This window comes from Acartia tonsa, chromosome 3 (genome assembly GCF_053477335.1).
Source record: "Acartia tonsa isolate MP-2025a chromosome 3, ASM5347733v1, whole genome shotgun sequence".
Classification (NCBI taxonomy): Eukaryota; Metazoa; Arthropoda; class Copepoda; order Calanoida; family Acartiidae; genus Acartia; species Acartia tonsa.
The window spans coordinates 7111445-7138970 of record NC_137262.1 but is presented as its reverse complement, the minus strand read 5'-3'; the positions used below and the strand labels follow the sequence as shown (position 1 = coordinate 7138970).

The 27526-nt window shown below is 31.7% G+C and overlaps 4 protein-coding genes across 7 annotated transcripts; 2 read left to right on the top strand and 2 right to left on the bottom strand.

Moving 5' to 3' along the window:
• Window positions 1–6431: 6431 nt before the first annotated feature.
• On the bottom strand, window positions 6432–10065 carry LOC145313187 (uncharacterized). Its single transcript, XM_080152480.1, has 7 exons — window positions 9938–10065; window positions 9601–9644; window positions 9224–9348; window positions 8528–8656; window positions 7884–7950; window positions 7474–7562; window positions 6432–7070 (listed from the first exon to the last, which is right to left on the bottom strand). Exons 1-7 carry the CDS (start codon window positions 9948–9950, stop codon window positions 6932–6934), a joined length of 606 nt encoding a protein of 201 aa, XP_080008606.1. The 5' UTR covers window positions 9951–10065; the 3' UTR covers window positions 6432–6931.
• Window positions 10066–10113: 48 nt separating this feature from the next.
• LOC145313183 (uncharacterized) lies at window positions 10114–21934 on the bottom strand. The gene is made up of 19 exons (XM_080152475.1): window positions 21143–21934; window positions 20782–20879; window positions 20526–20668; window positions 20080–20161; window positions 19745–19895; window positions 17032–17194; window positions 16670–16813; window positions 16357–16488; window positions 16111–16251; window positions 15564–15710; window positions 15072–15132; window positions 13854–14026; window positions 13337–13462; window positions 12754–12984; window positions 12188–12417; window positions 11587–11745; window positions 11255–11375; window positions 10603–10712; window positions 10114–10323 (listed from the first exon to the last, which is right to left on the bottom strand). The coding sequence occupies exons 1-19, from the start codon at window positions 21415–21417 to the stop codon at window positions 10140–10142; spliced, it is 2871 nt and encodes a 956-aa protein (XP_080008601.1). The 5' UTR covers window positions 21418–21934; the 3' UTR covers window positions 10114–10139.
• On the top strand, window positions 21812–23372 carry LOC145313188 (cytochrome c oxidase assembly protein COX19). The gene is made up of 3 exons (XM_080152481.1): window positions 21812–22461; window positions 22663–22779; window positions 23178–23372. The coding sequence occupies exons 1-3, from the start codon at window positions 22372–22374 to the stop codon at window positions 23217–23219; spliced, it is 249 nt and encodes an 82-aa protein (XP_080008607.1). The 5' UTR covers window positions 21812–22371; the 3' UTR covers window positions 23220–23372.
• On the top strand, window positions 23338–27316 carry Mob4 (MOB kinase activator 4). Of its 4 annotated transcripts, none has more exons than XR_013877281.1 (8): window positions 23338–23457; window positions 23829–23914; window positions 24298–24407; window positions 24777–24860; window positions 25206–25301; window positions 25647–25723; window positions 26179–26397; window positions 26667–27316. XR_013877281.1 is itself a non-coding variant. In XM_080152479.1 (7 exons), the coding sequence occupies exons 1-7, from the start codon at window positions 23372–23374 to the stop codon at window positions 26318–26320; spliced, it is 681 nt and encodes a 226-aa protein (XP_080008605.1). In that variant the 5' UTR covers window positions 23338–23371; the 3' UTR covers window positions 26321–27316. The 4 variants fall into 4 exon arrangements, 1 of the variants encoding a protein (XP_080008605.1); XR_013877279.1 differs by having other exon boundaries at window positions 26179–26410; XR_013877280.1 differs by having other exon boundaries at window positions 26179–26410; window positions 26636–27316.
• The last annotated feature ends 210 nt before the right edge of the window (window positions 27317–27526 follow it).

Sequence of the window (27526 nt, the reverse complement as noted above, 5' to 3'; positions counted from 1 at the left end):
TTAGATTTTTTTCTAATTTTTTTTGCTACCCAACCGACTTTGACCGGACACCACGACCGACACAGACCAGATATCCTAATAAAATCAACTCTTGCCGACGTATAATTACTAAACTTAAAAAGTCATGAAGTTACAGCTCTCCATCTTACCTACAAAAAAAATGAGATTGAAAAAACTAGAGGGGGGGGCTCTTTGGGCCCCCCCTCCCCCGATCTGTGTAAGGGTTAAAAGAAATGCATAGAAAAAATGTTTAAGAAACGAGGTACGTTATTAGTCTGCTTTCATAAAAGCAGGGGTCGGAAGCGACGTATAAGCCACGACTAAGCGTCAAATTTCAAACCGTTTGGAAGCTTGAAAAAATCTTTTGGAAAGAGCGATTGACATAAATGGGTCAGCTTTAGGCTTGCAGTTGATTTTTATAATTTAAATGGATTATTTCTCCAAGGTTTACAGGCGGCTGATGTGCGGCTGTCGAGCCCTGCATAAAAGTAAAATAGAAATTCTCTAGCTGCTAGCCGGCTACTTTAATGCTGGCCCTTAATAATGCAGCTTCAACTGCTTTGCAAAGGCCGCAGCTCAATCAAATTATCCATATATGTTTTAATTTAGTCCACCGCCTTTACAAGCTTTCTAAAATACTTTCTCATCCTTGGAGGCAAGTACATTAATCTTGCGAATAAAAGTATTTTGTAGATAAAAACATGGTTTGCAATTTCCCTCTGAAATCTGTAATTCTACCATACAGACTCAACAAGAAATCATTTATGTCTAACATTTAGTAAAGGTGATTTATATTTCAATCCAAGGGCATTCACAGAGTTTTTTTTTACATGGTTTTCATTTGGTTATAATAATAGATCAACCATAGGCATACATAATCAGATAGAGGGTGCATCAACCCCTCTGGCAAAACTAAAATAAACTTTGACTCTTTGTGTGTTGATTATGTAGTGGGGTGGACATTAATTACATTTACACATTGGAACTAAATAAAAAATAGTAAGCTGGGTCATTTGAATAATATCATCTGAATAATTGGTCATTGTTTTTAAGTGAATATAATATAGTCAAAAATGACATACATTATAAGGTTTTCAACATTTGTGTATGGTTACGACTTAGATCTACTTAAAACTCTTCTCTATTCTGCCACTTGGGTATAAACCCATAGACATGCACACACGCCACTTTAAGTAAAGTAAATTGGAAATGAGTTGAAAAAAGTAAATTTCTTTTCAAACATAAATTCACCTTAATCGTTTTTCAATGTCGGAATAATATTTTTCTTAAAGAATTATAAGAAAGGTATGGTGACTTTTTGTATTTGTAAAAATTGTATTGTCAGTTATTAAAGGAGTATTGTACTTTTAATGTCACTGGAATATCAATGATAATATGTCAGCCATGGTAACTTTAATTTTAATCGATATGAATGATTAATAATAAATAGAAAATAGCTGTCGATATTAAATCAGCCATTAATACTTTTATTATAGCCATATAGTCGAAATATATCACAAATAAGTTTTTATTAAACTTGACATTTTAATTTCTTTTAGGTTATGGGCGAAGAAAAAAATGGGTGTATAAAAATGTTTTAATTATTTCCTCTAGATATAAATCTGGTTGTGAGACATGAATTAATTACAAAACCATCACCTCTCTCTATGTGTAGTAATAATGGATATACAATACGTGGATATTATAAGAGATTCTCGCATAACATGATAAATGTTTCTCGAAGCTGGCTAATAAGATATAATTCTTATCCCTTTACTACATCCACTCCCCTGACAATGGAGGAAAGTATTGGCCAATGACTACACCATCAACCCTAATTCACGAATAGAATTCCCCAACACAATATCCACGTATTCTATATCCATTGTAGTACTGGTCAAGACTACCAGAGTCTAGAGTGAAGCTACTCTAAAATCCTTATAATAAAGTGAAAGGATCTCTGTGTGTGTGTAATGAAGAATCTCGTTAACTACTGAACCGATATGGTTCTCCTTTATATTGTAGCTTCTCATAGCATCTACTTTTTAAACTACAATTAAAAATGGGGGATCGACACCCCCCCTCCTCTCAAGGGTCCTTAGAGGCCTCTATGGGCGTAGCCGCTAGTTTGTATATAAGATATGAAATAAATATAAAACTAACACTCCTATGAGAAGCTTGTAAACTTTATAAAAGTGCCTTTTATTCCTTTAATACACTCGACATATAGTATATACCTCCTAAAATATATAAATCATTGTAACGTAGCTGTAATTCTGTGCAGATTACTATTCTTGTTGAGTGTTTCATTTGAATATGAAACATGATATTATATTCTTTTAACAGACAAACATACTATATCTTTAAACTATTAGTGTTTACTAGCGGCTACGCCCCTAGAGGCCTCTAGTAGCATAATAAAGGAGAGGGGAGGCGTAGTTTTTCTTAAGGCAATTTCTCTAATTTTCCCGGGACCCATTTTAACATCTAGGGGCTCTGTATCCGAGGGATTAGAAAGGGAATAAAACTGTAAACATAGCCTAAAACCATACCAAGACCTAAATAAATAATGTTATATAGCTTAAATCCATCCCAAGATCCATGTGAAGCTTAATTAAAAAGGTGAAGTCAATTGGTTTAGTAGTTATTGAAATCTTAAGCTTCAAATAAAAAATCCTATATGAAAGGATAGGATATGTAATCATAAGCTTTCATCATATAAATATGTATGTCAACGCAATGGAAAGTAATTTAACAGGATAATCTTTCTGAACATAATTCCCCTATCCCTGTGTGTGTGAGATGGATGGTGGTAAAGTAATTAAAACTCTTATGCTTTGTAATTACTTTGTCCGTCGACATGCAATATATGACCTAAACTTCACCCAAGTAGCATAACGTCTCTATAACCAAGACTGTGACAATTCAAATAAGTGTCGTGCAGAGGATATTTCAAGGGATGTGCCTGGACTATTAAATGTTGACACCTCCCTGTAAATGAATTGAAAGGGGATGGGAGCTTTTTGAGGGTGTTGATTTGTTTAGGACACCTCAGCATTGGCGGCTTAATAAGCAATAAGTCGCAGCCAAAAAAAATAAGCCTCTTAGCCACTCCAAGAATCGCAGCCTAGTCACCCTCCTTTGTAACTGCAATTTAACATTCAGCTGCAGCCGTATAATTTTATTTTAGCCAAGTACTGGATTTGATAAATTCAATCACGCAACTTAAAATTAAACAGTAGTATTCCAAAAACATTACATGTCCGTAATACAGACAGACAATAAGTCTTTAAAGAGTAGCTTCGCTGCGAAAACAAAAAGACCTATGGAGACACGTACAATGTACATATACGACATACATGACGGAAGGTTAAATTACGTGTGTGTAATTTTTGCAAAAAGGTCATTTCTGTGTGTATGATTATTTAATTGTGTGGTAATTAACACCTCGATGGGAAACAAAAGTTTAGCGCCATTCTAGATCAGGTATCTAAAGTGATAAGACAATGACCGATAAATTGATTTATATTCCAAATAATAATCCATCTGTAGATAACAATTTGTGTTTGAAACATTTTAACAACCAATAAATATTCAATAAAAGTCCCCAAAGTTGTTAAGCCAACGAGTAAGAAAACGTTATTAAAAAAAAACTTTGGAGACTAGTATAATAAACAGCCTAATGTCTCCTCCCTTTCTGGATTGAGTAGGGTAGTTTGAATTCATTTAAAGATTGTTTCATTTTAATGTATCCCATATGAAAATGGGCAGTAAAGGATATACCAGATTTTAAGGTTCTCTAATAAAATGAGACTTGCAGCGGGCTAAAATACCGTCTCTCCTGTATACCATCCCCTTCTGCTAAATGAACAAACTGTCTTATAAACGAGTTTCCCTTGTTATAATACCCACGTATATTCTACATCCGTGCAAGTCTCCAGCTAAACATCTTAAAAACGAGAAGCCGTAGACACTCGCCAAAATTTTCAAAAATTAAACATATTCCCCCCCCCCCTCCCCTTTTTTGAGGGGTTGGTGAATTTCTAAATACTGAAAGACCAGGAGGTAGGTGGTACCTTCCCCCCAAAATGTAATAACCCCTCTCAGGATCAATGAGATGCTACACTATTGATAACCATTCGGTTCAGAGAAACTGTTACTTTTATCAAAGAATTAAGAGACAAAATACACTAATACTAACGTAATACTAATAAGAAGGAAAATGACAGTTTGTTGATTGAAGCATTATAATTTTACTAACAACTTAGCGTTAAATAAATTCGCATTCTTAACTGTACATTTTTATTGGCTGGGTTTTCTAGAAATAAAGAATGTTTAATTTACTCTTTCATCTTTTTAACATATCAGATATGTAATGAGCAAGCTAGGCAATTTAAAACCCACAATTAACTTGACCCCAAAAGCTTAAGTAAATGTATGGATGTGTTATCAAATATTTTTCACAGGCCTTGTGGGTCAGTATATCCCTCCCTCCACCCTTAAAACATTTTTCACCGACTACAAATTAAAATCTTCGAAACCCCTGTGTGCGTGGCCAAGGCATTCCCTATAATTTTGCAATTTTTGTCATTTAAAAAAACATTACATTTTCTATGTCGTTCTTATGACATGTATCTAATTTGCGACTCGAACCCATTACTTTGACTTACACATAACAGCAGGTTAGAATAAATTTAATTTGCAATGGATCAAGGAACAATGCAATTTCGATGTATTTTTTATGTCCCATTTTAATTTGCGACTCGTACTCGTAATTTTGCAATGACCTAAGGAACTCGGCAGTCATAAGACACAAATCATTCCTTGTGAATATCATTTTTTTGCAGATGATTGAAGCAAAAAATTATTAAACAATTATTGAGCAATCTTTTATTTCATTTCTAGTCTACCATGACTAAAATGCATCTTAATATTTGGTTTATTAGATTTTAAGACAGCTCTGTTTTGTCTCAGAAATTAACATTTTTGAAAGAAACAAGGATGTAACATGTAAGTTAAACGCAAAGAACTTGTTGATAAATTAATCATAAACTAGCAGTTGCACCCCTCGCATATAGAAGATATGCATTCATAAGGAGTAAGGGGGCAGAAAATAGCCATGAACCACTCAAGGACCTTTGTGAAACTTAATTTCATAGAATGAAGAACTCAATCGAATCAGTAGTTATCATAATCTTAAGCTGCAGACAAATAACCTTACTACTTTATATAATAGGATAGATTTCAAGCAACTGTTATAAAGTCAGAGTATAGGGTTCAGCTGTACCCATTTAAATTATATTTATAATCATTTCATAAGAAAAAAGTGGCACAATTGGTGACAGTAACGAAATGAAACTATAATTCAATCACATAAATTCACATGTGAAAAACAATTCTTACAGTATAAAAAACTAGTTTTTATACTATGTTACTGCAGTCACTATGACAGGGTGAGGTATACTAAGCTTTAAAGATCACGTATTGCGTGTTAAAAACTTCATTGCTTAAAGATAAAAACACAATACAGTATATTTACATATTCTATTTCATAACAAAAATAATGTATAAATTTCTTTACTTGTATTTAAAGTAAACTTGTACTAAAAAGTATTATTTGAGATATACAAAAAGATTCAACCGGTTTTTATAATTCATAAAATTGAAAATATATAAAAATAGATTCATAAATTATAGATTTTTCAGTTTAAATCACATTTTGGTAACTAAACAATATAATTTCATATGACAATATAATATGAATTTGAGTGTATTGAAATGTTTCTTCACTTCAAAGGAAACTATCCACGAACGAGAGCAAGTGATGCTAAGCATCTTTCAGCATTGATCCATTGTAATTTTTTTAGTGAATATACTAGATTTATGTTTAATATTTAGTTTATCAACTAAAAGGTTGGGTTTTACCATGATTCTATATGAAAAAACTTTGAAATGTAAATCGTTTTTTGGTGCTTTATCATCAAGTGCTTTGTTGAGTTCAAAGGACAAAATAAAATAACACGGCAGAAAAGCATCAAATGCTGTAAATTTCAAAAGTACTTTACATAAATTGTTTACAATATTACAAGTTACCAACCCCTTTTCTGAATATACATTTTTAATCAAAATAATATACTTTTGTGTCAAAGCTTTTAAAAACAGTTTGAACTCATCAAAACATTTGTAGATATTGCAACAAAAAATGCTTTACTTTTCAAAGTTTTTTTTTATACAAAACCAAAGTAAAACCTAAGTTTTTAGTCGATAAACCAAATATTAAACATAAACCTAGTATATTCACTAAAAAAATACTATGAATCAACGTTGGAAGGTGCTTAGAATCACTTGCTCTCGTTCGTGGATAGTTCCCTTTTAAAAAATATAAATTTCTTAAACTGTGGTACTTAAAATTCATTAGGTCTCAAACTTACAAAAAATGTAAAAATACATTATTACACATATATTACAAAACCAGTATAGGTTCCAAAGATTCGATGTTTATTTACAAATCACATAAGAATTGTTTAAAGCTAAAACAAACAAAAAATTAAGTAAAGAACTTTAAAAATTGCACTACAGGAAGAGAGATATGAATTTGACCAAAAGAAATGACTACAAAATATTCATTAAATTACTTTAATTATTGGTAACTAATTCACCATTTTTATAGAAGAACTAAGTATATATTATTTTGTTTGATTATTTATTACTGATTTTTTTTTAGTATTGGCAAGGGTATGTATTTGCACAGTCCCCAAAATTTATATTTGCCCCCTCCCCCTGAAAAAAATCACAAATCTATTAAAATTTTCATGAGGGCGGCAAAAATTGTGTTTACAGTATAATACACTCCTGAGAAAATTTCCAAATGGTGAAGGTACACCTTTCTATGGATGGGTATCCAACCCCCACCTAAAAAATCCGATACAAATCATCGGTTCATATTAGCATTGAACTCAAGTCTCAGATTTTCCAGTTCATGGCACTTCCTGTCATAATCCTCCCGGACAAACACACATCCAGATTTATGCTTCCAGGTAACTTTCTGGATCTCACTCTTCCAGCACAATCTAAAACATTGAGCTTGTTTGCCTCTTTATTGGTTCAAAAGTTAGAACACTGCGAGTTTGAACAAGCCAATCAGGATTGAATAAAGGTACTCAAAGTTTTTAAGCCCACTTTCAGAATCAGTATAATTTACAGTCCAATGTCCCACACTCTTTGTTTAACATGGACGACAATCATGTTCACAGATGAAGGAAAAACAAGATAAAAATGTCTGAGATAATCAATTAAGAATTCAACTGTTAGCAAAGCTTTTTCAGCATTATGTATTAATATATAACATCTCAACTGCAAACGGGGCATTTTTTAACCCATGAGATTAAGTCTAAAGTTTGGTTCTTAGGCGTTTATCTTAATTTGTTGACTTTAAATATAAGGTTCCCTGAATATTTATTAAAAACTATTTACCTTGTAATGAGCACATAACCGTCTTTATTCTTTGTTTCCTGTGGTCCATTCAAATCTGCCCAGGGATGCGCCCATTTATAGTGTATTATCTAGAAAAATTTATATATTATTACTTGGATGTTGTACCAGATTTTCATGTTCTCTAATAAAGTGAAACTTGCAGCTGACTAAAATAACGATTTACATTCTCTTTACCCCATCCCCTTCTACTGGATAAACGAACTTACCAATAAATGAGGTCCAAATTACCAAAATTGACAACAATTTTTTCCCTGTCAATATATCCACATATTCTATTTCCATTTATGCATTTGTCATTTTTTTGGAATGGGATATTTAAGAAAGTTTGGCTTGTACAAAAAGTTATCATACTTGTTTATTGTAGAACTGTAAGTAATTTAGATATTTACCTGAAAAATAACAGCAAAGAACCATGGAACAAGAACCCAAGCTATAGCATCAATGTAGCTTTTATACCTGACAATAATAAATGAAAATTTACTTGTTGATTAAGTACTTTTTGAGTATTACTGTTCCCCTACACAATTGAAGCCTTTTTTTCATTTATTTGTATCATGGCTTAACTTCCCCACAAACTTGGCTCTTTGATTGTTCTACCTTTTCCATTACTTTAAAGGATATTTTATCCTTTTAAATAAGTCAAGGCATTCACCAAATCTAACGTACTAATTTATTTGTTACTTAGTGTGACACTTCATGCTCAAGTCATAGAAAAGTAGAGTTCTTAAATATGTTCATTTACAAATACACAAAATCCTAAACCTACATATTTAGACAAATATTTTGAAAAAGAGAGTGGTAGGTTTCTGGTAAAATCCGTTAAGGTGTGTGTTTTAAGGCTTAATATTTACTAAATATGTGTATTTCTTATTAAAAAATAACTATAGACAAAATTTTTTTAAAAAAGTTAACATAAATTTTTATCATTTTACTACTGTTTTTTACTTATAACACATAACCTTAACGGATTTTACCAGAAACCTACCTCTCTCTTTGTGATTTATAAAATATTCACAATAGAATTCCAACCAACCTGAAACACTCTTGGCTTGGGTAGTAAGAAGGCACAATGAAAGGTAACAAAATAAGAACAAGATTCTCCAAAAGGATAAGTATCAGGAACAGAGAGTGAGAGATAAAGCTGTATTGTCGTCTTCCAGTTCTAAAAATAAACAAGGATTATGCATCCTTGTGTTGTACTTGTCGCATTACATACTATTTTCTTATTATTTTTATTACTACAAGGAAACTTCAAAAAAATTAACTTGCACACCAAAATTTCAAATTGAAACTACTTTACAAAATATTTGGTTTGTAATTTTATTGTGAACAACTAAGACAGCAATACGCAATACTGTAAAACTCTATACTATACCCAGGATTCTTAAGGATGAAACAATGGCCGATAAATTGATGGCCCTCCCTAACGATGATAAATAAAACTGTAGATTACAATTTGTCATCGAAAATGTTATTTTGAAATGCCTACAACTTTTTGTTATTGAAGCTGAAGGCATCACATTTATGGTATTGGGTCTACTTGTGGCAGTCTTTCAGCAGTTAAAGCGTTGTATTTCTTGCAGGCTTCCTTTAATGAACCAACCAACCAAGATTAAAAAAGTCCCAAAAGTTATTGAGCCAACGAATAAAAAAAAAACTTTATTTATAAAACTTTGGAGACTAGTGAAATAATCAGCCCAATGTCCCCTCCCTCCCTGACTGACTATACCTGACTGAATTTTCATGTATATGAATCATAATAATGGCTGATGAGAAACAGCTGATCATAAACTTGAGACAGTTCATGAGACTTGTTGAGGGTTCGTGAGGATTGTAGTAACAACTCATGAAACTGATTAATAAATGTCTTATTCACGTTTATTCTTTGTCATTTGGAAGATATATTTAAAACGAATTATGGAGTAATCTATGATTAAAGCAATATCAAAGAAAAACCTATGAAGTAATTTAAATTCTACCAACCTAAACTCTTAAATTCCCTAAACTTTGCCGGTTTCTTTTACAAATTACCTAGGTATATGTTTAAATGTTTGATTTGAAAAAAAGTTTTTCTTTTTAGAAATTATTTAGATGTAAGACATTCCTATTTGAATTTTTCTCTCTTTTACTTCTGTTCTCAAAAACAAACTGATTGAAAATATTTGTAAACAATAGCTCCAATTGTGATAGTATCTAGTTACTAAGATAATATTTTAATTTGCTGTAAGGTTTATTTTGTCTGAAGCTAGGGATCTAAAAAATTATTGATCCGAATGTGTTGTAATTTCGAGGGTGGCTTTCTAAATGTCGTAGGGTGGTTTTGGGCTATCTTCCTTACCTCCCCCGCCATGCTAGGGTAGAAGCAACTATTTGATATATAATGAAGATTATGTAAAACAAAAGCCCCCAAAAATGAGTTGTAAATTAGTTCACAAATATTCCTTGATAAAAATCATAAAGATAACATGTAAAGCAAAGAAAATGAGGTATTTGGACAGGTAGAGTGGAGATTCCAGGACGATCAAGCTGCGCAGAGCAACTATTCTGGCAATTGTTTGCAATAGAATACTATAAAGTTTATGGTGTTTTCAATAAAAATGCTTGAAATTTTAATAATGAGGTAATTGATAGAATTACTAGCCCATTTAAATTCGACACAAAAATATCATGCATTTGATGAAAACACCCCTGAACAGAATAGGCAAAGTTCTGAGAGGTCGCTCAAAGGGACCAATTCCAGGTTTGGTAGATTTCATGAGGGATACACCAAGTGCAAGAGATATTAAAGTCAACAGGATTTTGCCCATGGCTCGTTCCAGGTAACAGGCTATAGGTTATTAAATTTAAACTTTCATGTAATTTAGTTCATACTAATAAAAGGTGTCATTTTTAATTTTTTTAAATGATTAGCACATAAAAAAGCCAGGAGGAAGTGGGGGATTAGAAAATAATACATTCCTCAAAAATTTCATAATTTAGTGTGGTGTACACATCTTCCTTACATCACGCAGACCCCTGTAATGTAATCTAAAGAAAAAAGGTAGACAAAATGACGTTTTAAAGAAAACTACAATATTGTAATCTTACATTTAAAGTTCAAAGATTCCTGGATATTCTCCAAAGGTGAGAAAATTGAGTATTCCATGAAAACTCTTGAATATCAGCACCTTCCATTCCAGCTGGGTCAGGTACGAGAAGAATGGCTTTAACAACCAGATCTAAAAATAACAAAATATATAATATATGTATTTACTAGTGGCTTCGCCCCAAGAGGGGAGAAATAAGGTTGCACTAAATTGTATACCTCTATTTTTTGGCGGGGTGTGGGTGTAACTTCATCCTCAAGAAAATAGCTTAAAACCACTAAAGGAACAGGATCTGTACAATATTCTTTGACGAGTGGAGCCAGTTGGTTCTGATATTAAAATTTATACGGACAGACAGAAATCGTTCTACTTTGTATAATAGATAAAAAGCAGGGCTTATCTATAATTAGGTCCTTTATGTGAGTACGTAATTACTTCATGGACAGTTAGATCTATTACAATTTTAGGCATAAAAGAATTGTCACATGAAGGATTGTGCAACTCAATCCTTTTAATAAAATAAAGGGATCTCTGTTTGTCTGTACTGAAGAACCACTGAACTGATAGGGTTCTCATGTACAGTGTGATATCTCATAGGTCCTGGGAAGGTTTATAGTTATTTGGGGGGAGGGTACCATGTTATTGTTCAACTAGTGAGATATCAGGTGACTTGCCTGTATAAAAAGTTGAACACTGCTTTCAATACCATATTCCACAGTTTTAACAATCTTCCATGTATCATCACTTTCAGCAGTCAAATCTTTGTGGTCGCTTCGCTTCTCAGCAGCATAATATCTACAAGAAATATATGCATCGTATTATAGACAGCTTATAGAAAATTGCCTGTAATACGAGGCTATACATGATTTTTCAGTATGGATGAGATTTCGACAAAAACGGGAGATTCTTACAGAGACGTTAAGTCTGCAAATGAAATGTAAAAAAGAATATTGAAGACATATAAAGTAGCGTTGCTAATGAATTATTATAATTTCATGTAACCTACCTGAATTTTCTTTCTATATGTACAAATGGCCAGAAAATCTTGCAGATGACAATACCAGTATAGTACACCACATTGGACAAGAACCTGACGATCAAGGATTTCCAAACTGGCATCTCTTTGTGGCCTTCCCGCATTTTGAACCACATTTGTTTAAGAAACCTAAAATTGTACTGTATAAATAAACTAGCTGCTTCGTCTCTAGCCTCTGGGGGAAATCGGGGGATGCCATAAATAATAAACATAGTCTAAATCCATAACCAGTCAAAGACATTATAAAGCTTATCGAAAAGTACAACCTATTGGAACCAATATTTACAGAGAATATAAGATACATATTAGATACCTAGGTAGTCATTATATATAATTACATTCTTGTAAAACTAAATTTTTTTGCGCCATATTGGAAAATTGAATGAAACCAGTTTTAAGATATTGACACTTACTCAGCTGTGCGAATTAAACTTGCCTTTGTTTATTCTTATTAAATTTTTAGAAGTGCAAAAACAAGCTAATAATATTTTGCACATATTAGAGGGTACTATGACGAACGATGGAAATGTCCATGTTATAGAGCAGCTGCACTACTACTAAACCTGATTACCTGGGATTAGAATGTTTGGCAACAATGTAAAGATAGATAACAGTTGACAGGATGATGGTGCCCAGGGTAATATAGAAAGAAATATAAAAATTAAACTTGATATTTTCATAAGGTACAATTATCTCTTGGCAGGTTGTGTTGAACTCCACCCCCTGGCAGCTGAATAAGGTTTCATTTGTCTCCTCCCCCGTGGCAAATAGGACGTATTGGTACAGTAAACTTATATCTGATATTATTATTCTTTTAATAAATGCATGATAATTAAAGGCAGAAAATAAAAAACAAATTAACTTTCCAATTCCAATCGTAATAAAGAGTTTTCGACGGCGGAACTATCAGCCGTTTCTCTACAGTTCCACATTGAAACTTCCAAGATGAAAATCTTTCAGTTCTGACCGCCCTTGGCCCCCTCTCATTAAAAATAATGTTCTTTTAGGTAAGTTAAAGTCAAACCAAATGTGTGATATAATCTAAAGCTACACATGACAAAGTTAAAGCCTTAAAATTAGATAAGAAATTTATCTACATATTTGCAAAATTTTTATGCATGTATTAAACCTCCCTGAATAGTAATCATAAATAAAGGTCATGTAGGAGAATACAAAAAGCTCCAGAAAAACAGTGACCGCAGCTCGAAACTTTCTACTCATTTCTGACTGTTCAAAAAAGTTTCCATAGGTTTCAATGATCCAGGGTAAAAGTGCATCTCTGCTCAGGTTCTCTTTGAAACATTCCAACCCGCATTTCTTGTTGTGGTGGATTAGCTTCTCAAACTTTATAAGCTCTAATGCAATAACCTGATAAAAAATTTAATTCACAATTGCGCTTTAATATTTTCATATATTAACCATTTCAATTTTAGGTTCACGGTATTAAGATTAATTGAGAAGAAAAGATCTATCCAAAGTAGGTAGTTACATAGTTTTCTCCTTCAAAAAAACTTGTTGAGTTTAAAAATCAACAATTTTTTTAATAATATAATTTTACCCTTTTTTGTTATACTAAAGACCACAAAAAGTTAGAATTTTACAAGATTGAAAAGAACAACGTTGACTAAGAAGTGTAGACTGACAAATAAAATAAAAGACAGAAGGTTGATTATTCATCCAACCCACTATTTTTTCGTATCAAAAATCTAGTAAAACATACCTTATCATTATTCTCATTGGCCCAATTAAGGGCAGTCTTGTGAAATACATGGAAACAGGCATAATTCTTAAAATGGATAATATGTTCCAGTTCATCTAGACTTGGCTTTGGCACTGTTTGATAACCCTAAGAAAATATAAGTTTTTAGGTAAGGTTGTAATCAGGAATACGACATTGTATTATAACAAATTGTTCATTTTTGCAAATAAAAAATTGGACTTGACTTTTATTTTCTGTAACATTTATTTGGCAGTACAAAGCTAAGTTTGACACATCTTAAATATGATTTGTTGTTACGTAGCTATTACATAGGGATATCATTATTAAGGGATAAGACAATAGAGGAATACAGAACTGTAAAAAAAAACGTTTGGACAACACTGCTGCTAGTCCAATCAAGATTTGATAAAAGTCCGTTATGGTCTGAAGCCAAGCCAACGAATGAAAAAACGTGGTTATAAAACTCTAGGAACAAGTATAATTTACAGTTCTATATCCCCTCCCTTCCTGACATTACCTCTAGCAAGAAATGGCATATTTCCCTAACCAGCTCGCAGTGCATCTCTTTGCTGGCACCCGCCAGGTGGGTCTTCAGGAAGTCAATCAGCTTCGTTGAGTCGTTCGACTTCTTGTAGAACTCTATGATGCGCACCAAACCAAAGCTTTTCAATGCTTCAAAGTATTCTTTGCCTTAATATCAATCTTATTAGTTTATGATTCTTATAATTAAAAGTAAGTACCTTTATATTTTTTAACGGGAATGAAACCTCATTGAAATTAACATTAACTATCAGAGATTTAAAAAGGGGAAATAACAATGGATGATACATTTATTTACATCCCAAATAATGACATAAAAAATTACCCATTCTGGTGTTTTTTGAAATGGTCTGCTGTTAGACCATAAATAGATATGTAGCGGGAGTGTAAATATGTTTAAAATGTCAAAAAAGTTTATAGGACGATTGAGAATGATAACCTTAGTTATTGAAATATATATATGGCCTGTACAATAGACTATAAAAGTTGGAAAGATTTTTAATCAATATAATAGATTTGAAATCTGCATAAAATTTTAAGGATTTTTTATAAAATTAGTTTTTTATATAATTCTTTATTTAAAGGCGCAAATACAAATTAAGTTAAATAATTTTGAGATCTGTGATTGGTGGATTGAAAACTATCTGCGCTCTGATTGGAGAAGCTTAAGTGACGTACATCATTCAACCAATTAGAGCGTAGGTAGTTTCCAATCCAGCTATCCTATTGGTCAAAATTTATTAACTTTAATCGTATTTGCGCCTTTAAATAAAGAATTATATAAAAAACAAATTTTATAAAAAATCCTTAAAATTTTATGCAGATTTCAAATCTATTATATTGATTAAAAATCTTTAAAACTTTTATAGTCTACTGTACAAAGATGTTAGTTTGATAAAGTAGTCTTGGGTTGAGATGGATCAATAGCTTTTAAAACCCATTCTGTAGATTAGGATAACGTGGTTATAAAACATTTCCAATAATAATTTCAGTCCAATGTTCTCAATCTCACTGATTAAATATGCTTTAGAACAACAGCTTCCCAAAAAATCACAAACCAAAAGGCCAAGCTACTTTAGAGGTCTATAGGTATTAACATAGAAACATCAAAATCTTGTAAGTAATAGATTTTGTTTATAAAAAATTCATTATCAAAATATCGAGATACCAAAAGTGATGATATATTAAAGCTTACTTTTGTTTTGAGCTATAGATATCTGAAGAGGTATCCGAGACGTTTCTTCCATACATAGGTTCTGAAAATACGTTATATATGATTTATTTACAATCAAATGTAATTTTTATCATAATCTTTAATTTTAACTGTGTTTCTAAGTCTTATATATAACTGACTTTTAAAAAAATTAGATTTATACATAAGTGAGAATTATGAAATTTCAATGAAAATCTAAATGGATAAGACTTTGGCCGAAAATTGAAGAACATCCCCAATGATGCTACACAAAATTACCCCTTCTTTAGATTTTAATTAGTGAATGAAGCTTGTGGACACTCAACCTTGGTAACCAACCAATCAAAATTCAATAAATGTCCCAAAGTTGTTTAGCCAACGAATATGAAAATGTTATTTTGAAACTTTGAGGAATAATGTAATGAACAGCCCAATGTCCCCTCCCTCCCTGTGAAAAAATATTAATCCTAGTTAGTTATTAGCTGCTATACTAACCTGATCATAGTCAAAGCTCTTGATATTGTCTTTAATCATGATATCAGCATCCTTTTCAAGGATCTTGCAAATGATCTGTCTGTCACAGTTGACAGCAGCATGATGCATCAGAGTCTCACCTGTATACTTGTCTGACATGTTTATATCCTAAACATAAAAATTTACAAGATTTTTTTTTTTCCCCTGTTACAAAATTTTTTATTTTTCTTCCCCCTCCTAGTTTTTTCTCACCAAGTAGGGGGAAAATGGAAAAATATTTAAAGAACTCTATATTTTCTTTATTTTATCCCCCTACCACACATTGTTTAAAGTTTTTTCACCAAGGAGGGGGGGGGGGGGGGGGATGGAAAAAATGTTTTCAGTTTTCTTAATTAATTTTTACATTTTTTTTCCCTCCAACCACTTATTTTTTATTTCCCCCCCCCCCCCCCTGAGCAGGGGATCCCATGTAGAATATACACCCCTGCACAGAGCCTTTCAATTAAAAATGGTCAATTAGGGAGGCTATAAAATAAAACCATATGTACTGATGTAAAAAAAATTTCACCTTTGGATGAACATAATCAATAAACTTCTGAAGCAGTTTGATATCCAGATTTGTATGTGTTGCCATATACAGGGGGGAATCTCCACTGTCATTGGGTACATAACTTGGGTCCACACCTTCCTCCATCATTAGATCTATTATCTAAATGGAAATGATTATTAGATCCATTATTTATATAATATTTAGCACATGTGGATGGGGAGAAGAGTTTTGACTTTGCTATCAAATATTTCAATTTAGATTTACCTTTAAATGATTTTCATTGATAGTAGAGGCCTTTCTAAGCAAAATCTGTAGTGGAGTAAGCTCTTGAATAGGATGGATCAGGTGTGGATCTGCACCATGTTCCAGCAACACTATGGCAGTCTCAAGGTTACTAATAGGAAGGAAGATAGTTGAATTATTTATCTCCTAAGTTGTACCTATCGTTTTCCAAGAATAAGAATTAATAAAAACCCTGGTGTTTAAATGTTAATGTTTTACTGCTACAAGTTCGTAATATAGAAAATCTCAGTAATTTAATGATGGAAGGTTACGACTAATAAATTCAACTATTCCTGTTATTTAACGCTTCATGAAGAGGAGTGATACCAAAAACGTTCTCGACATCTACTAAATGGCTGTAAGGTGGCTTTAAGATGATCTTTACACCTTCCCAATAATTCACCAAAGCAAGACAGTGTAGGATAGTTCCATGTGACCTTTACAATGTTAGTGTTTTTATAAAAAAAAAGATCTTTCCATAAAACATTGCCTACACATGAAAACTAAAGAATTTTATAAAAATTTCCAAAGTTTTATTTTTTCCTTAAGAAGTTTGTCTTATTTGCATATACTTCCAAAAGAAAATAAGCTTTTATAACTTTTTATTCTCAGTTATTTCTCAAATATTAATGTTGTGAATAAAACATAAACATTCCTATCATCAACAATTTCCAGAGGTTCGTTTGGAAGATTTTTCATGAACAAATTGAGGATTCTGTAGCATTTGACAAGCTCATGGTCTATTTCATCAACATCATCTTCATCCTTATCCATGGTCATACGTCTCATACTCTCCTCGATCTCTTCACGAGAGTGTAACCTAATCAATTATAGAGATAAGTGATTTGTTTACAAAAAAATGCAAAAAAATTGAAAAACATACAGGGCACCGTGTTCCAGAAAAGCCAAAAAATGACAAAAAATCATAGAGAGTGGATATTTTAAAATTTTGATGAAATTTTATTTAAATAGCAATAAGTATCCATATATCTTTCAATATAATGGCGAAATTTTAAATATCTCCATCCTGGCTGGCACAGGATGCCAGCAAACCTGGCAGGGTCATACAGGTAAAGACCAAAAATATTTTGTTTGCCTTAAACTAAGCATTTTAAGTTACCAAGTACTAAAATATCCTATACCAGTACATACCAATATCAAACTTAAGTCAATTTCAGGGTTCAGGTATGATCCTGCAGGTCCTGATCCCTCAGAAATCTTTAAACAGCTCTTGAGACCGCAATTTTTGACCTATAGACTTCAAACTTTAAACATAAGCTTTTCTAACAAGTATGTATGACCTACTGAAATCATATGAAAATCTGCCGCCGTTTTCCCGCCGACCGCCGCCGCCGATATTTATATTTTGAGATTTCTAATCTAAAGTTGACATACAGATGAGCCTATTTCTTATTTATTTTCTGTGTGTATATGTAGGGAGGGAGAGGACAATGGGCTGTTTATTATAATAGTCCCCAAATTCACCAAATAGCGTTTTCTTATTTGTGGGCATAACAATTTGTGGGACTTTTATTGAATTTTGATTGGTTGGTTTATTAGTTGAGTGTCCAAACGTTTCAATCACTAATTGTAATTTATAGAAGGGGCAATTTTGTGTATTAGCATTGGGAATGTACATTGATTTCTCGGCCATTGTCTAATCCCTATAAATCTCTGATATGAAAGACTTTCATTTTATTTTCAATTTACTTGAAAAGAAGCATTTTCTATCTTAAACAATACAAATTCTACTTGTCTTTTTTAATAAGTATGAAAGCACCTTTGGAAAAAGGTTGCTTAATAAAAGGGTGAAGGGAGTAAATAATGCCAACGAATTAAATAAGAATATATATTTGAACTAGGAAACCACATAAAATTTTTTTAACTTCTAGCTTTAATGGGTTCAGATGTGGTAAGTGGGGCGTTGCCCCCCCCCCCTCTCCCCCCAATAAAAAAGTAAAATGGTTCAGATAAGAGCCTAAACAATTAGAGATAATCTTTATTTAAAACTTTTCTTTACTTTTAGTTTAAATGAATATGTGTTTTAAATAAGTAGAAAATAAACTACTTTTATATCTTAAAAAATTGTTATTTTTTGATAGACCCAGTATCTTTAGGGCTTAAAAAAACAAACTTCGCATACCTTCGCATACACAGGGTAAAGTTCTCTGATATTATACATACATCTAATATCACCATGTAAGAGGATTTGCTTGCGCTCTTTTGCGCTTAAGAGATCTGGAACCAAACGTAAAATTTTCATTATAAGAAAATTGTATATTTTACAGAAATCAGGTATGCTAAGAAAACCATCAATTACATCAAAAATGGAGATTTGACTTATTTTAAAGGCTTAACGTATAAATTATTACATACTGATTCCAAATATATATAATACTTAAAAATAGCTTTAAAAATAAAGGGTCCACACTGATTTGAAATGTAGTTTAGTTGACCTTAAAAATAGTTGTTAACAATGATGAAAAGGAACTTAATTCCATACCTCTGGTACAATTACACATAAAATTCTTATTTTTCATAGTAAAGAGCTAATTCTTTCGGCTTTATTTCCAAAAACTTGTGTATATTATTAAACAATTGTTTAAAAGTGTATATTCCAAAATGTAAAAAACGATTATTTGTCACTCGCTGGAACATAGTGCAGGGGTGTATATTCTGCACAAGATTTATTTTTTTTCCCCTGCTACAAATTTTTTTATTTTTTATCCCCCCTAGATTTTTCTTAAAAAGTAGGGGGGAAAATAGAAAAATATTTAAAGAACTCTATATTTTATTTATTTTATCCCTCCTACCACACATTTTTTTAGTTTTTTAACCAAGGAGGGGGGCGAAATAGAAAAAATGTTTTCAGTTTTCTTAATTTTTACATTTTTTTTCCCTCCAACCACTTATTTTTTATTTCCCCCCCCCCCCCCCCCCTGAGCAGGGGATCCCATGCAGAATATACACCCCTGAAAACATACTAACTTTAAAAAAGAAAGATATTTTCATATTTTAAGTGGTTTGGGTCAATCCAGAAGCGTGCAGAAGGGGTGGGTAAGGTATCCTCCACCTAGTAAAATTTAAGGGGGATGGAAACACCCTTCTCTACACCGATTATTATAACCAAAGGGGGGATTAAGTAAAAAAAACTACACACACCTGAAAATCAAGGGGTGTGTGAATATTTTTTACACGACACTGAATGTATGTCTTACACCACCTGAAAAAGATATAACAGCCCTATTGTTGTCTGTATTACAGCCTCCTAAAGCTAACACACTTCTTAACCCCCCACCCCGATTTACAGAATGTCAAAATCAATCAATCAAGCACTTCAAATGAGAAAAAATTAAATTAAAAATTTTACCTTTTAACCCTACGTCTAATGAGGTTATAGCAAAGTAAATGGAAAGGGGTGAACAGTTTTTTGTCCCCTGCTATGTCTTCTGAAGTTTGCGTTACTCGAGCACCGTATTTAATAAGTTCGTCCAAACATTCATATTCCATGCAGTAAGCTCCTGTAAAACAAAATTTCATTAACCTAAAAATATTTCTAACTAATTATTTATTACCTATATAAATCTACAAATCTACAATGATAGAAAGATGGCCAAATAAATCTTTTTAGAATTTTCCTTAGTGAAAGTCTGTTTTATTATCTGTTACATATTTGGGAAGGGACGAATTGACATTTTTAAATACCTGTATGAATAGGGTACCAGCCATTTTTTTCATTCATGCTATTCACAAGGCGGGGAAACTTTTTCAGCAACATTCGCACAATCTAAAACATCATGTTTTCGTGAACATCAAACATGTTTTTAGGTCTTTAAATTAAATCAATGCCTACTATTAGAAAATAATAGGTATACTATTACTTAATCTTTCACTACAATATGTCCGTTCGTGTGATTGCCTTGACATAAAGATCAAATTAAACTTTCCTATAGTCCCTTCAGAATCTTAACTCTAAAATATCTTTGTAATTCGGAATCTAATATCTTTATGAAGGTAGTTGTTCTTTTTTCTCCCAATATTATTTTACTATATCATTATTACAGTCTAATGCTAATGTTTATATTATCTTGTTATTGCTTCGTTGCTTATGATCAAACTTAATCTTGTGAGACAGAATATTAGACTTGTACCTTGTAGTGACCGCTAAAAATCGCCAAATGAATTGCAGAACTTCCATTTTTTGACTTAATGAAAGGGTCAGCTTGACAATGTACCAATGCTTCAACAATATCACTATGTCCATGTTTACAGGCCCAGTGAAGTGCAGTCCAACCTAAAATGAAAATTTTTACGTTAAGAATATATTTTGTTATCTTAATTTAACATCAATTGTTGTATGAAAAAATAACTAATCTTATAATTTTCTTTTTTTTTAAAATCCTTTACCTTCGTCTGAACTTTTAGAATTAATATCAGGATAGTTTTTGACCTCCACCATGTGAGAAATCTGGTAGCCAACCAAATGCTGACATATCTTGGCTTTCCTAAAAATACATAACATTTTAAAAAATTAATCAAAGAAATTAATCATTGGCTACTATTAACTAGTCGCTTATTAACTTAGCCTCTGAAAGAATTGCTTAGAGAAACTTTTCACAATTGAAAAATAAGAGTTTAAGAAACCAGTTTACCAAGTTTTGTGATGTTGATTAAGCAATTGCTAAATATTTTGCTTTATATAGACATTATACTACCTTATGTTATAGGTACATTAGACCTTATATCCATTTAAACCTGAAATACAAACCTTATCTTATGCTTAACAAAGTATTCAAAAAAGTTCGCCATCTCTTCAGTAGTAAATCCATTTTGTGACGTTTCAAAGGGCGCCAGGGCCAAGCTTCCACCACTAAAATGACGCTCCCGTTTCTTGAAGCCATTCAGTCCGGAAGCCGCGCCTGCGCCGCCATTAGCGGTTATGTGAGCCGCTAAATTTCCATCGGATATGGATATATCGAGGATACTTGAGCCGGGTGAATCAATCATTGATGATCGGTTGGACGAAGTCGTTGGGGGGTCCATTATCAAGATTTTCTTGTTTTACTCGATTTTCAAAATGTTCTTTCAAAAGTTACAAATATCAAGAATTTATTTTATTCACATTTCAAAATTGATCAATAACTAAGAATAATTTCTAGTTTTCGTCTCGTGCGGATTCGTTAAACATATTAATTTTGTACATTTCTTTATAATATCACTAAGAAACTAAGGACGAATTTCTATAAAAAAAACCATGGAAGCCTTTTATTTTGGGCCTCCAACCATTCTTTGTTCATAAAATATATACATAATAAAATTTCTAACAAAGGCCTTTTTTTGCTTGAGGCCTTGAATCTATTTATTTTTCTACATATTTTTTACATCACAGTTTTGTTTCTAAAATTACACATATTTATATTGGTATGGCTAAAAATGGAGTTGTTTTTACATGGACTTGGATTGTAAAAGTCATTGTGTTTGTTTAAGTTGTTTGCATTGTTCTAAGTTTTCTAAGTGTTGGTCTTTGATTGACTTTAATTGTCTGTCTGTTATTGTTTTCCATATTGAAATTAGAAAGGGGACAATGGCACATAATAAGAAAAGGGAAGGATATCTCTAGCAGACGAGTATTTATTATTATGAATGATGACGTCACAGATGAGCCTCGCAACACTTTACTATAGAGTTCAATAAACTTTGAAATGTTATCTAAAACTCAATTTTTATACTTTTGACAAAGTTTGAGATACATTCCAGATTATTATTTTGATATTTCATCTATTTTTTCAATATGTGTGCTGTTGTTTTGTCAAAATTCGTAGTAACAGAAATTACCGTTGTTTCAGAAGTTGTATTGCGGATCTCAATAGGATTTCCCATAAAGTTACGCGGCATTACCGAACACAGTGCGCACGCCCTCTCAATTTCATTAATGAAAGCCCAAATTTGATTAATTTTTGCAATATTCTTGTTAAATTTTGCTAATTCGTGCTTAAAATGGCCTCAAATGTGTTTGGAGCGAAGCAATTCAAGCCTACGGCACCAGATAAAGGAAGTTTTCCTTTAGATCATTTTGGGGAATGCAAGGTAAATTGATTTCCAATGAAACCTTACATTTATTTTTGGCTTATTTTATTAATTTTGCCTGTTATTTCTTAATATTTGTTTTCCATTCAAATCTGTTTATTTCCAACAATAATCCTTATTGATATTAGTTTAAAATTCTCAAAATAAAATTAACAAAGTTCATAAAATCTATTATATGATTTAATTCTTTTCATATTTTAGGATTTTTACAAAAAGTTTATGAGATGTCTACGGGAGAATGATAATATGAACTCCAAGTGTCGTCAAGAATCTAAAGATTATTTGGGATGCAGAATGGATAATAATTTAATGGCCAAAGTAAGTTTTTATAAAATCATATTTTATTGATAACCATTTGTTGAGGCTTGATTTTTACAGAAGATAATCATGTAATTGTGTTTTTTACGTATTTAAAAATGAGACATTCTATGGAAGACATTGATGAGGTTTTTTTCAAGACTTATGAAGGATTCAACATCATAATTGATACTTTTTTTTCTATCAATAAGTGCCATTTTATTTTACCTGTCGGTATAGTGTCTCTATACCGGCAATCTAAAATGCCATCTAATTAAAACAAAGGGCAAAGTGTGTGACAAACTTTCAATTTTCTGTATCCGTAATCGATACCTTTTGTGTCGGCGAATAGACTAGAACCTTAAAATATATGCCTTTAGTCAAAGATAAATCATGTTAATTTTGAATTTTTATTTTAGGAAGAATGGTCGAAGCTTGGTTACAAGGAAGAAAATAAATGAAATCTGCATGCCTTTAGCATAAAAATCAAATTTAAATTCATTCAGATATATATATATGTACAAACTAGTCTTTTAATTCTATATGACATTAAGTATTAAAATGAAATGCTAAATTATAAAGAGATACAAACTTATTGTTATGTTATTTCCAGATGATCATAAAAATGAGTGAGGGTGGGGGATCTGAAACTGTCCTGAGAAGAAATTTACCCGGAACCAAGGCTGCCGATTATTCCAGGTAAGGTTATAAATCCATCACTTTTTTCATGGGATCTTAACAACAAATAAGCTGATTTGTCTTCACTTTTTAGACAATTTTAATATTCATTCTTGGTGTGTTTTTATTTTTTTATTTCGCTCTTAAGGTTTAGTATTTGGAAAAATTCGTTAGCGTTATGAACAATAACCCGACGCAGTAAATTAAAATGGTCACATTTCTATTCGCAGACGGCTGACCTGGCCATTGAGACTATAGTAAAATTATTTGCTTGGATTGGTTATAAGCTGTTTAATCAGAGGGTTATATTTCAATTGGAAAACTAGAATTAAGATACCTAGTGTATGTATAATATGTTGCATATCATATATGTTAAAAAAAAATTTTCTCAGATGGAAGGAGGAGCCTTTTGATGAGATGGACTCAACACTTGCAGTCCAGCAATACATTCAACAGACCATTAGAAAAGACCCTAAAGGTAAGAATTGCATTTCGAGCTTAATTAAGAAGCATTTGAGAGTAGCGTAGCGATTATCCGCTAAAACCACTGAGGGCTCCACTTTGTTTATATTTTGTTTTTGTTTTTACCTATTCAAAAACCTATTTATTTTTATCTTCTTGAATAACTTATAAGCATAATTTACTTAATTATCTGTGTCTGAATACCAAATTCGTCTAACATACCAGCCTGAAATTTATATTACCGAATATTGTTGTGCATGTTATTGTATTTTATATAAAAATATACTTTTGCTTTCTAGCTTTACCTAATCATATTCTGCGATTTTTAATAATATATTTACCAAAGTTGTGTAACTTACAAATATTTTCATCCTTGTTGCTAATACGCTAAATATTTAGACGTGGATCAAATCTTGAATCCTCCGGAGACACAGGATGAGGGTGTCTGGAAATATGAACACCTCAGACAATTCTGCATGGAGCTTAATGGATTAGCCGTAAAATTACAGGTAAAAAAACTATTATTCTACTTTGAAAATCAGAGAAGTTCGAATCCTTGAAACACAAGAAGCCAAAGGATTAAACCTTTTTCTTTGATTTCGTATGCGCGGATACCTGAGGTGGATCCCTAAAATTAGTGAGACTCGCTAAAAAATTTTGTGAAAAATCCTCCAAAATCGCATAAAAAACTACAAAAATTAAATAAAATAATAATAGGGTTATTTACCTACATAAGATTTTGTTTAATTTTTGTAGATTTTTAATAAGATTTTGGAGGATTTGCCACAAACATTTTTAGCAAGCCTCACTATTTTTAGTTGGGCAGTGAGCCAAAAAGTTTTTTCTTAAGAATCCACCTCTGATTTCTTTTCTTCTAGTCTGAATGTAAACCCGAGACATGTACCCAGATGACAGCAACTGAACAGTGGATTTTTCTCTGTGCTGCCCATAAAACGCCAAAGGTAAAAACTCAAGTTTTAAAAGATATTGATCCATCTCAACCCAAGACTATTTTATCAAACTAACATCTTTGTACAGGCCATATATATATTTCAATATCAGAAATTTACATTCTCAATCGTCCTATAAACTTTTTTACACATTTTAAACATATTTACACTCCCGCTACATATCTATTAGTGGTCTAGCAGCAGACCAATACAAAAACCCAGTATTCAAGAAAAGAGATTTAATTTGAAAAAAGAAATGTGACTTTTGCTTTTCGAATTATTTTGTTAGATTCACTTATTCACGAGATTAATATTATAGTCTAGATTTTTTTGACAAATGGATTTTTTTTTGTTTAGGAATGCCCAGCAATTGACTACACTCGCCACACCCTAGATGGTGCTGCCTGTCTTCTTAATTCAAACAAATACTTCCCTAGCCGGATCTCAATCAAGGTTAGCATCAGCTGTTATTTTTTTTCCTTTCGTGTAATGGCTCTGTTTTGGAATATGGAGGGAGGGGGAAATACAGTAGCCTAAAACCATCACGGTAACTCTGTGAAACTTCCCTAAAATTGAGAAGTCGAACAATAAAATAGCCAAAAACAATCCCAGGACATATGTAAAGCTTCTCAATCGTTTCAGTAGTTAGCTAGATTCTAATAAATAAACAAAAAAATCTTAATACTTTATATAGAAGGGTTATACGGTTGATATATTTATTGAAAAAAAGTAGTGTGGGTAGAGACTCATGACTCATAAAGTGTGAAGAAGATATGATAACATATTATGGATCTTTAGGAGAGCAGTGTAGCCAAGTTAGGCTCTGTTTGTAGAAGAGTTTACAGAATATTCTCACATGCTTACTTCCATCACAGGTAAAAACAATTTTGCAATTTTGACAAAAAGAATTTTTTTCTAAAACATAATTCTGCTTACCTAATTTCTTCATGTAACTTGCCCCTTGTATAAATTAAAATTTTTGTTAGGTAACTTAACAACTAAAAGTTTTATACCTATGATTATTCACTTACGAAGATCTTAACGTAAAATAGCTTAATTAGTTGGTTCTAGTTTTGGTTTGAAGCTACGTCACAAATAAAGACGTTAAAATGTTGGTACAGAAAGTCGATATTACCATGACATAAATATAAATAGTAGTAATATCATTTTTCACAGAAAACTTGCGATTGATTTCTATGCGAAGTTATATCTTTGAAAAGGGACATGCAATCAAGGGGCTGAGTTTATTGTCTAATGGGCTTTACTTTAGTTTTACCCCTTAAGCGTGTTTTTAAGGTAGCAATTTTAGTTTTATCTTTTTGATTTTTAGACAAATATTTGACGTGTTTGAGAACGAGTCACACCTGTGTCGACGTTTCACAGTGTTCGTGAAGAAGTACAAGTTGATGACCAAGGATAACCTCATTGTTCCCATGCTGGACGAGTCGGGCGCAGCTGAGTCGGATGCTTAAAAAGGGCAGCTATGTCGCAATTCCCTAACCGTTAAAAATATTTTGTAATGTTTTTATTTCTTTATTAACATTTAATGGTATTGCTAAATGGTGGATAGTTTCATAAAGAGCATTTATTTATATTTACATTTTAAACTTATTAATCATCAAGAATCATAAGATTGTATTACAAAAACATATACTTTCCTATCATGTAGTTTCATACGATAAAGTCCTTTTTTTCCATTCTTTTTTTTTACAACAAATCAAAATTAAGCCAAATATACAATTACACATACAAAAATGTTAAAGGATTAATTGTTAGGTGCTCTAAAGGAACTATCCATTTATGTAATACCTTACTAAGATTTTGTTTTTGGGTTATAATTCTTACTTTTCTTTTTAAGTGTTAAAACTGTTAATTTGTTCTATTTTGGGTTATATTTTGCAAAAATCAGTTTATTGATTAACAGTAGTTTAATTTATTATACCAGTATTTTAATTGTAGATAAATTTTTATGTTGTCTATATGAAAATATAGATATTTTTTATAATTTAAGTTATTTTCTTTTTCAAAAGTATATGTTAGAAATAGCATAATAATAAATAGAACATTTTTTATATTATTTCTTGGAAATAATCTAATTAATGTTCTTTTTCAATCATAAATGTTTTTTTATATAAAATACAAAAGATAAAATTACATCAAAATTTTGTGAATTTTTCAACATGCTAAAAACTAAAACCTCCTTGAACCTGTGTTGCTATAATTTGTAGGGTTGGGCCGGATATCCGGTTTGGCCGGTTTGGCCAGATAACCGGCAATGGAAATCAGCCGGATATCCGATATCCGGCCAAAAAAGTATCCGGCCCAACCCTAATAATGTGTGTATAGTCAATGTGAAAATCTTTTCTGTATAATTAATACCTCATTTTCAAATAAATCATAATTATTTTATAAACTTTACCAAGCCTTTTAGAAGCATACCTAATGCTTTAAAATAATTTTACAAGTTTTTGTAGTTTCTTTTTATTTGAATTTAAGTTTTTTGTTTTTCTGATCACCAAAAATGAAGTATTTGTGTAAATTAAAATATTTGTTATATTCTGAGCTTTATGTCTGAAAATCAATATTCTTCATATAGTTAAATAACTTGCAATAAAAACTAAAGATAAAAATTATTACGTACTTAGTGTTAAATTGAAAATCCTTGTTTTCAACCCTTC

Excerpts from the sequence above, each read along its gene's own strand:
- Mob4 (XM_080152479.1), top strand. The coding sequence starts at position 23,372 with ATGATCATAAAAATGAGTGAGGGTGGGGGATCTGAAACTGTCCTGAGA. Across the intron at positions 23,458-23,828 it reads AAGGCTGCCGATTATTCCAG|ATGGAAGGAGGAGCCTTTTG; the intron begins GTAAGGTTATAA and ends AAATTTTCTCAG. Across the intron at positions 24,408-24,776 it reads GATTAGCCGTAAAATTACAG|TCTGAATGTAAACCCGAGAC; the intron begins GTAAAAAAACTA and ends CTTTTCTTCTAG.
- LOC145313183 (XM_080152475.1), bottom strand. The coding sequence starts at position 21,417 with ATGGACCCCCCAACGACTTCGTCCAACCGATCATCAATGATTGATTCA. Across the intron at positions 17,195-19,744 it reads ATTAGACGTAGGGTTAAAAG|GTTACACTCTCGTGAAGAGA; the intron begins GTAAAATTTTTA and ends ATAATTGATTAG. Across the intron at positions 15,711-16,110 it reads TTGATTATGTTCATCCAAAG|GATATAAACATGTCAGACAA; the intron begins GTGAAATTTTTT and ends TTTTATGTTTAG.
- LOC145313187 (XM_080152480.1), bottom strand. Across the intron at positions 7,951-8,527 it reads CCAAGCCAAGAGTGTTTCAG|GTATAAAAGCTACATTGATG; the intron begins GTTGGTTGGAAT and ends TATTATTGTCAG. Across the intron at positions 7,563-7,883 it reads TCTTTGCTGTTATTTTTCAG|ATAATACACTATAAATGGGC; the intron begins GTAAATATCTAA and ends AAATTTTTCTAG.
- LOC145313188 (XM_080152481.1), top strand. The coding sequence starts at position 22,372 with ATGGCCTCAAATGTGTTTGGAGCGAAGCAATTCAAGCCTACGGCACCA. Across the intron at positions 22,462-22,662 it reads ATCATTTTGGGGAATGCAAG|GATTTTTACAAAAAGTTTAT; the intron begins GTAAATTGATTT and ends TTCATATTTTAG. Across the intron at positions 22,780-23,177 it reads ATAATAATTTAATGGCCAAA|GAAGAATGGTCGAAGCTTGG; the intron begins GTAAGTTTTTAT and ends TTTTTATTTTAG.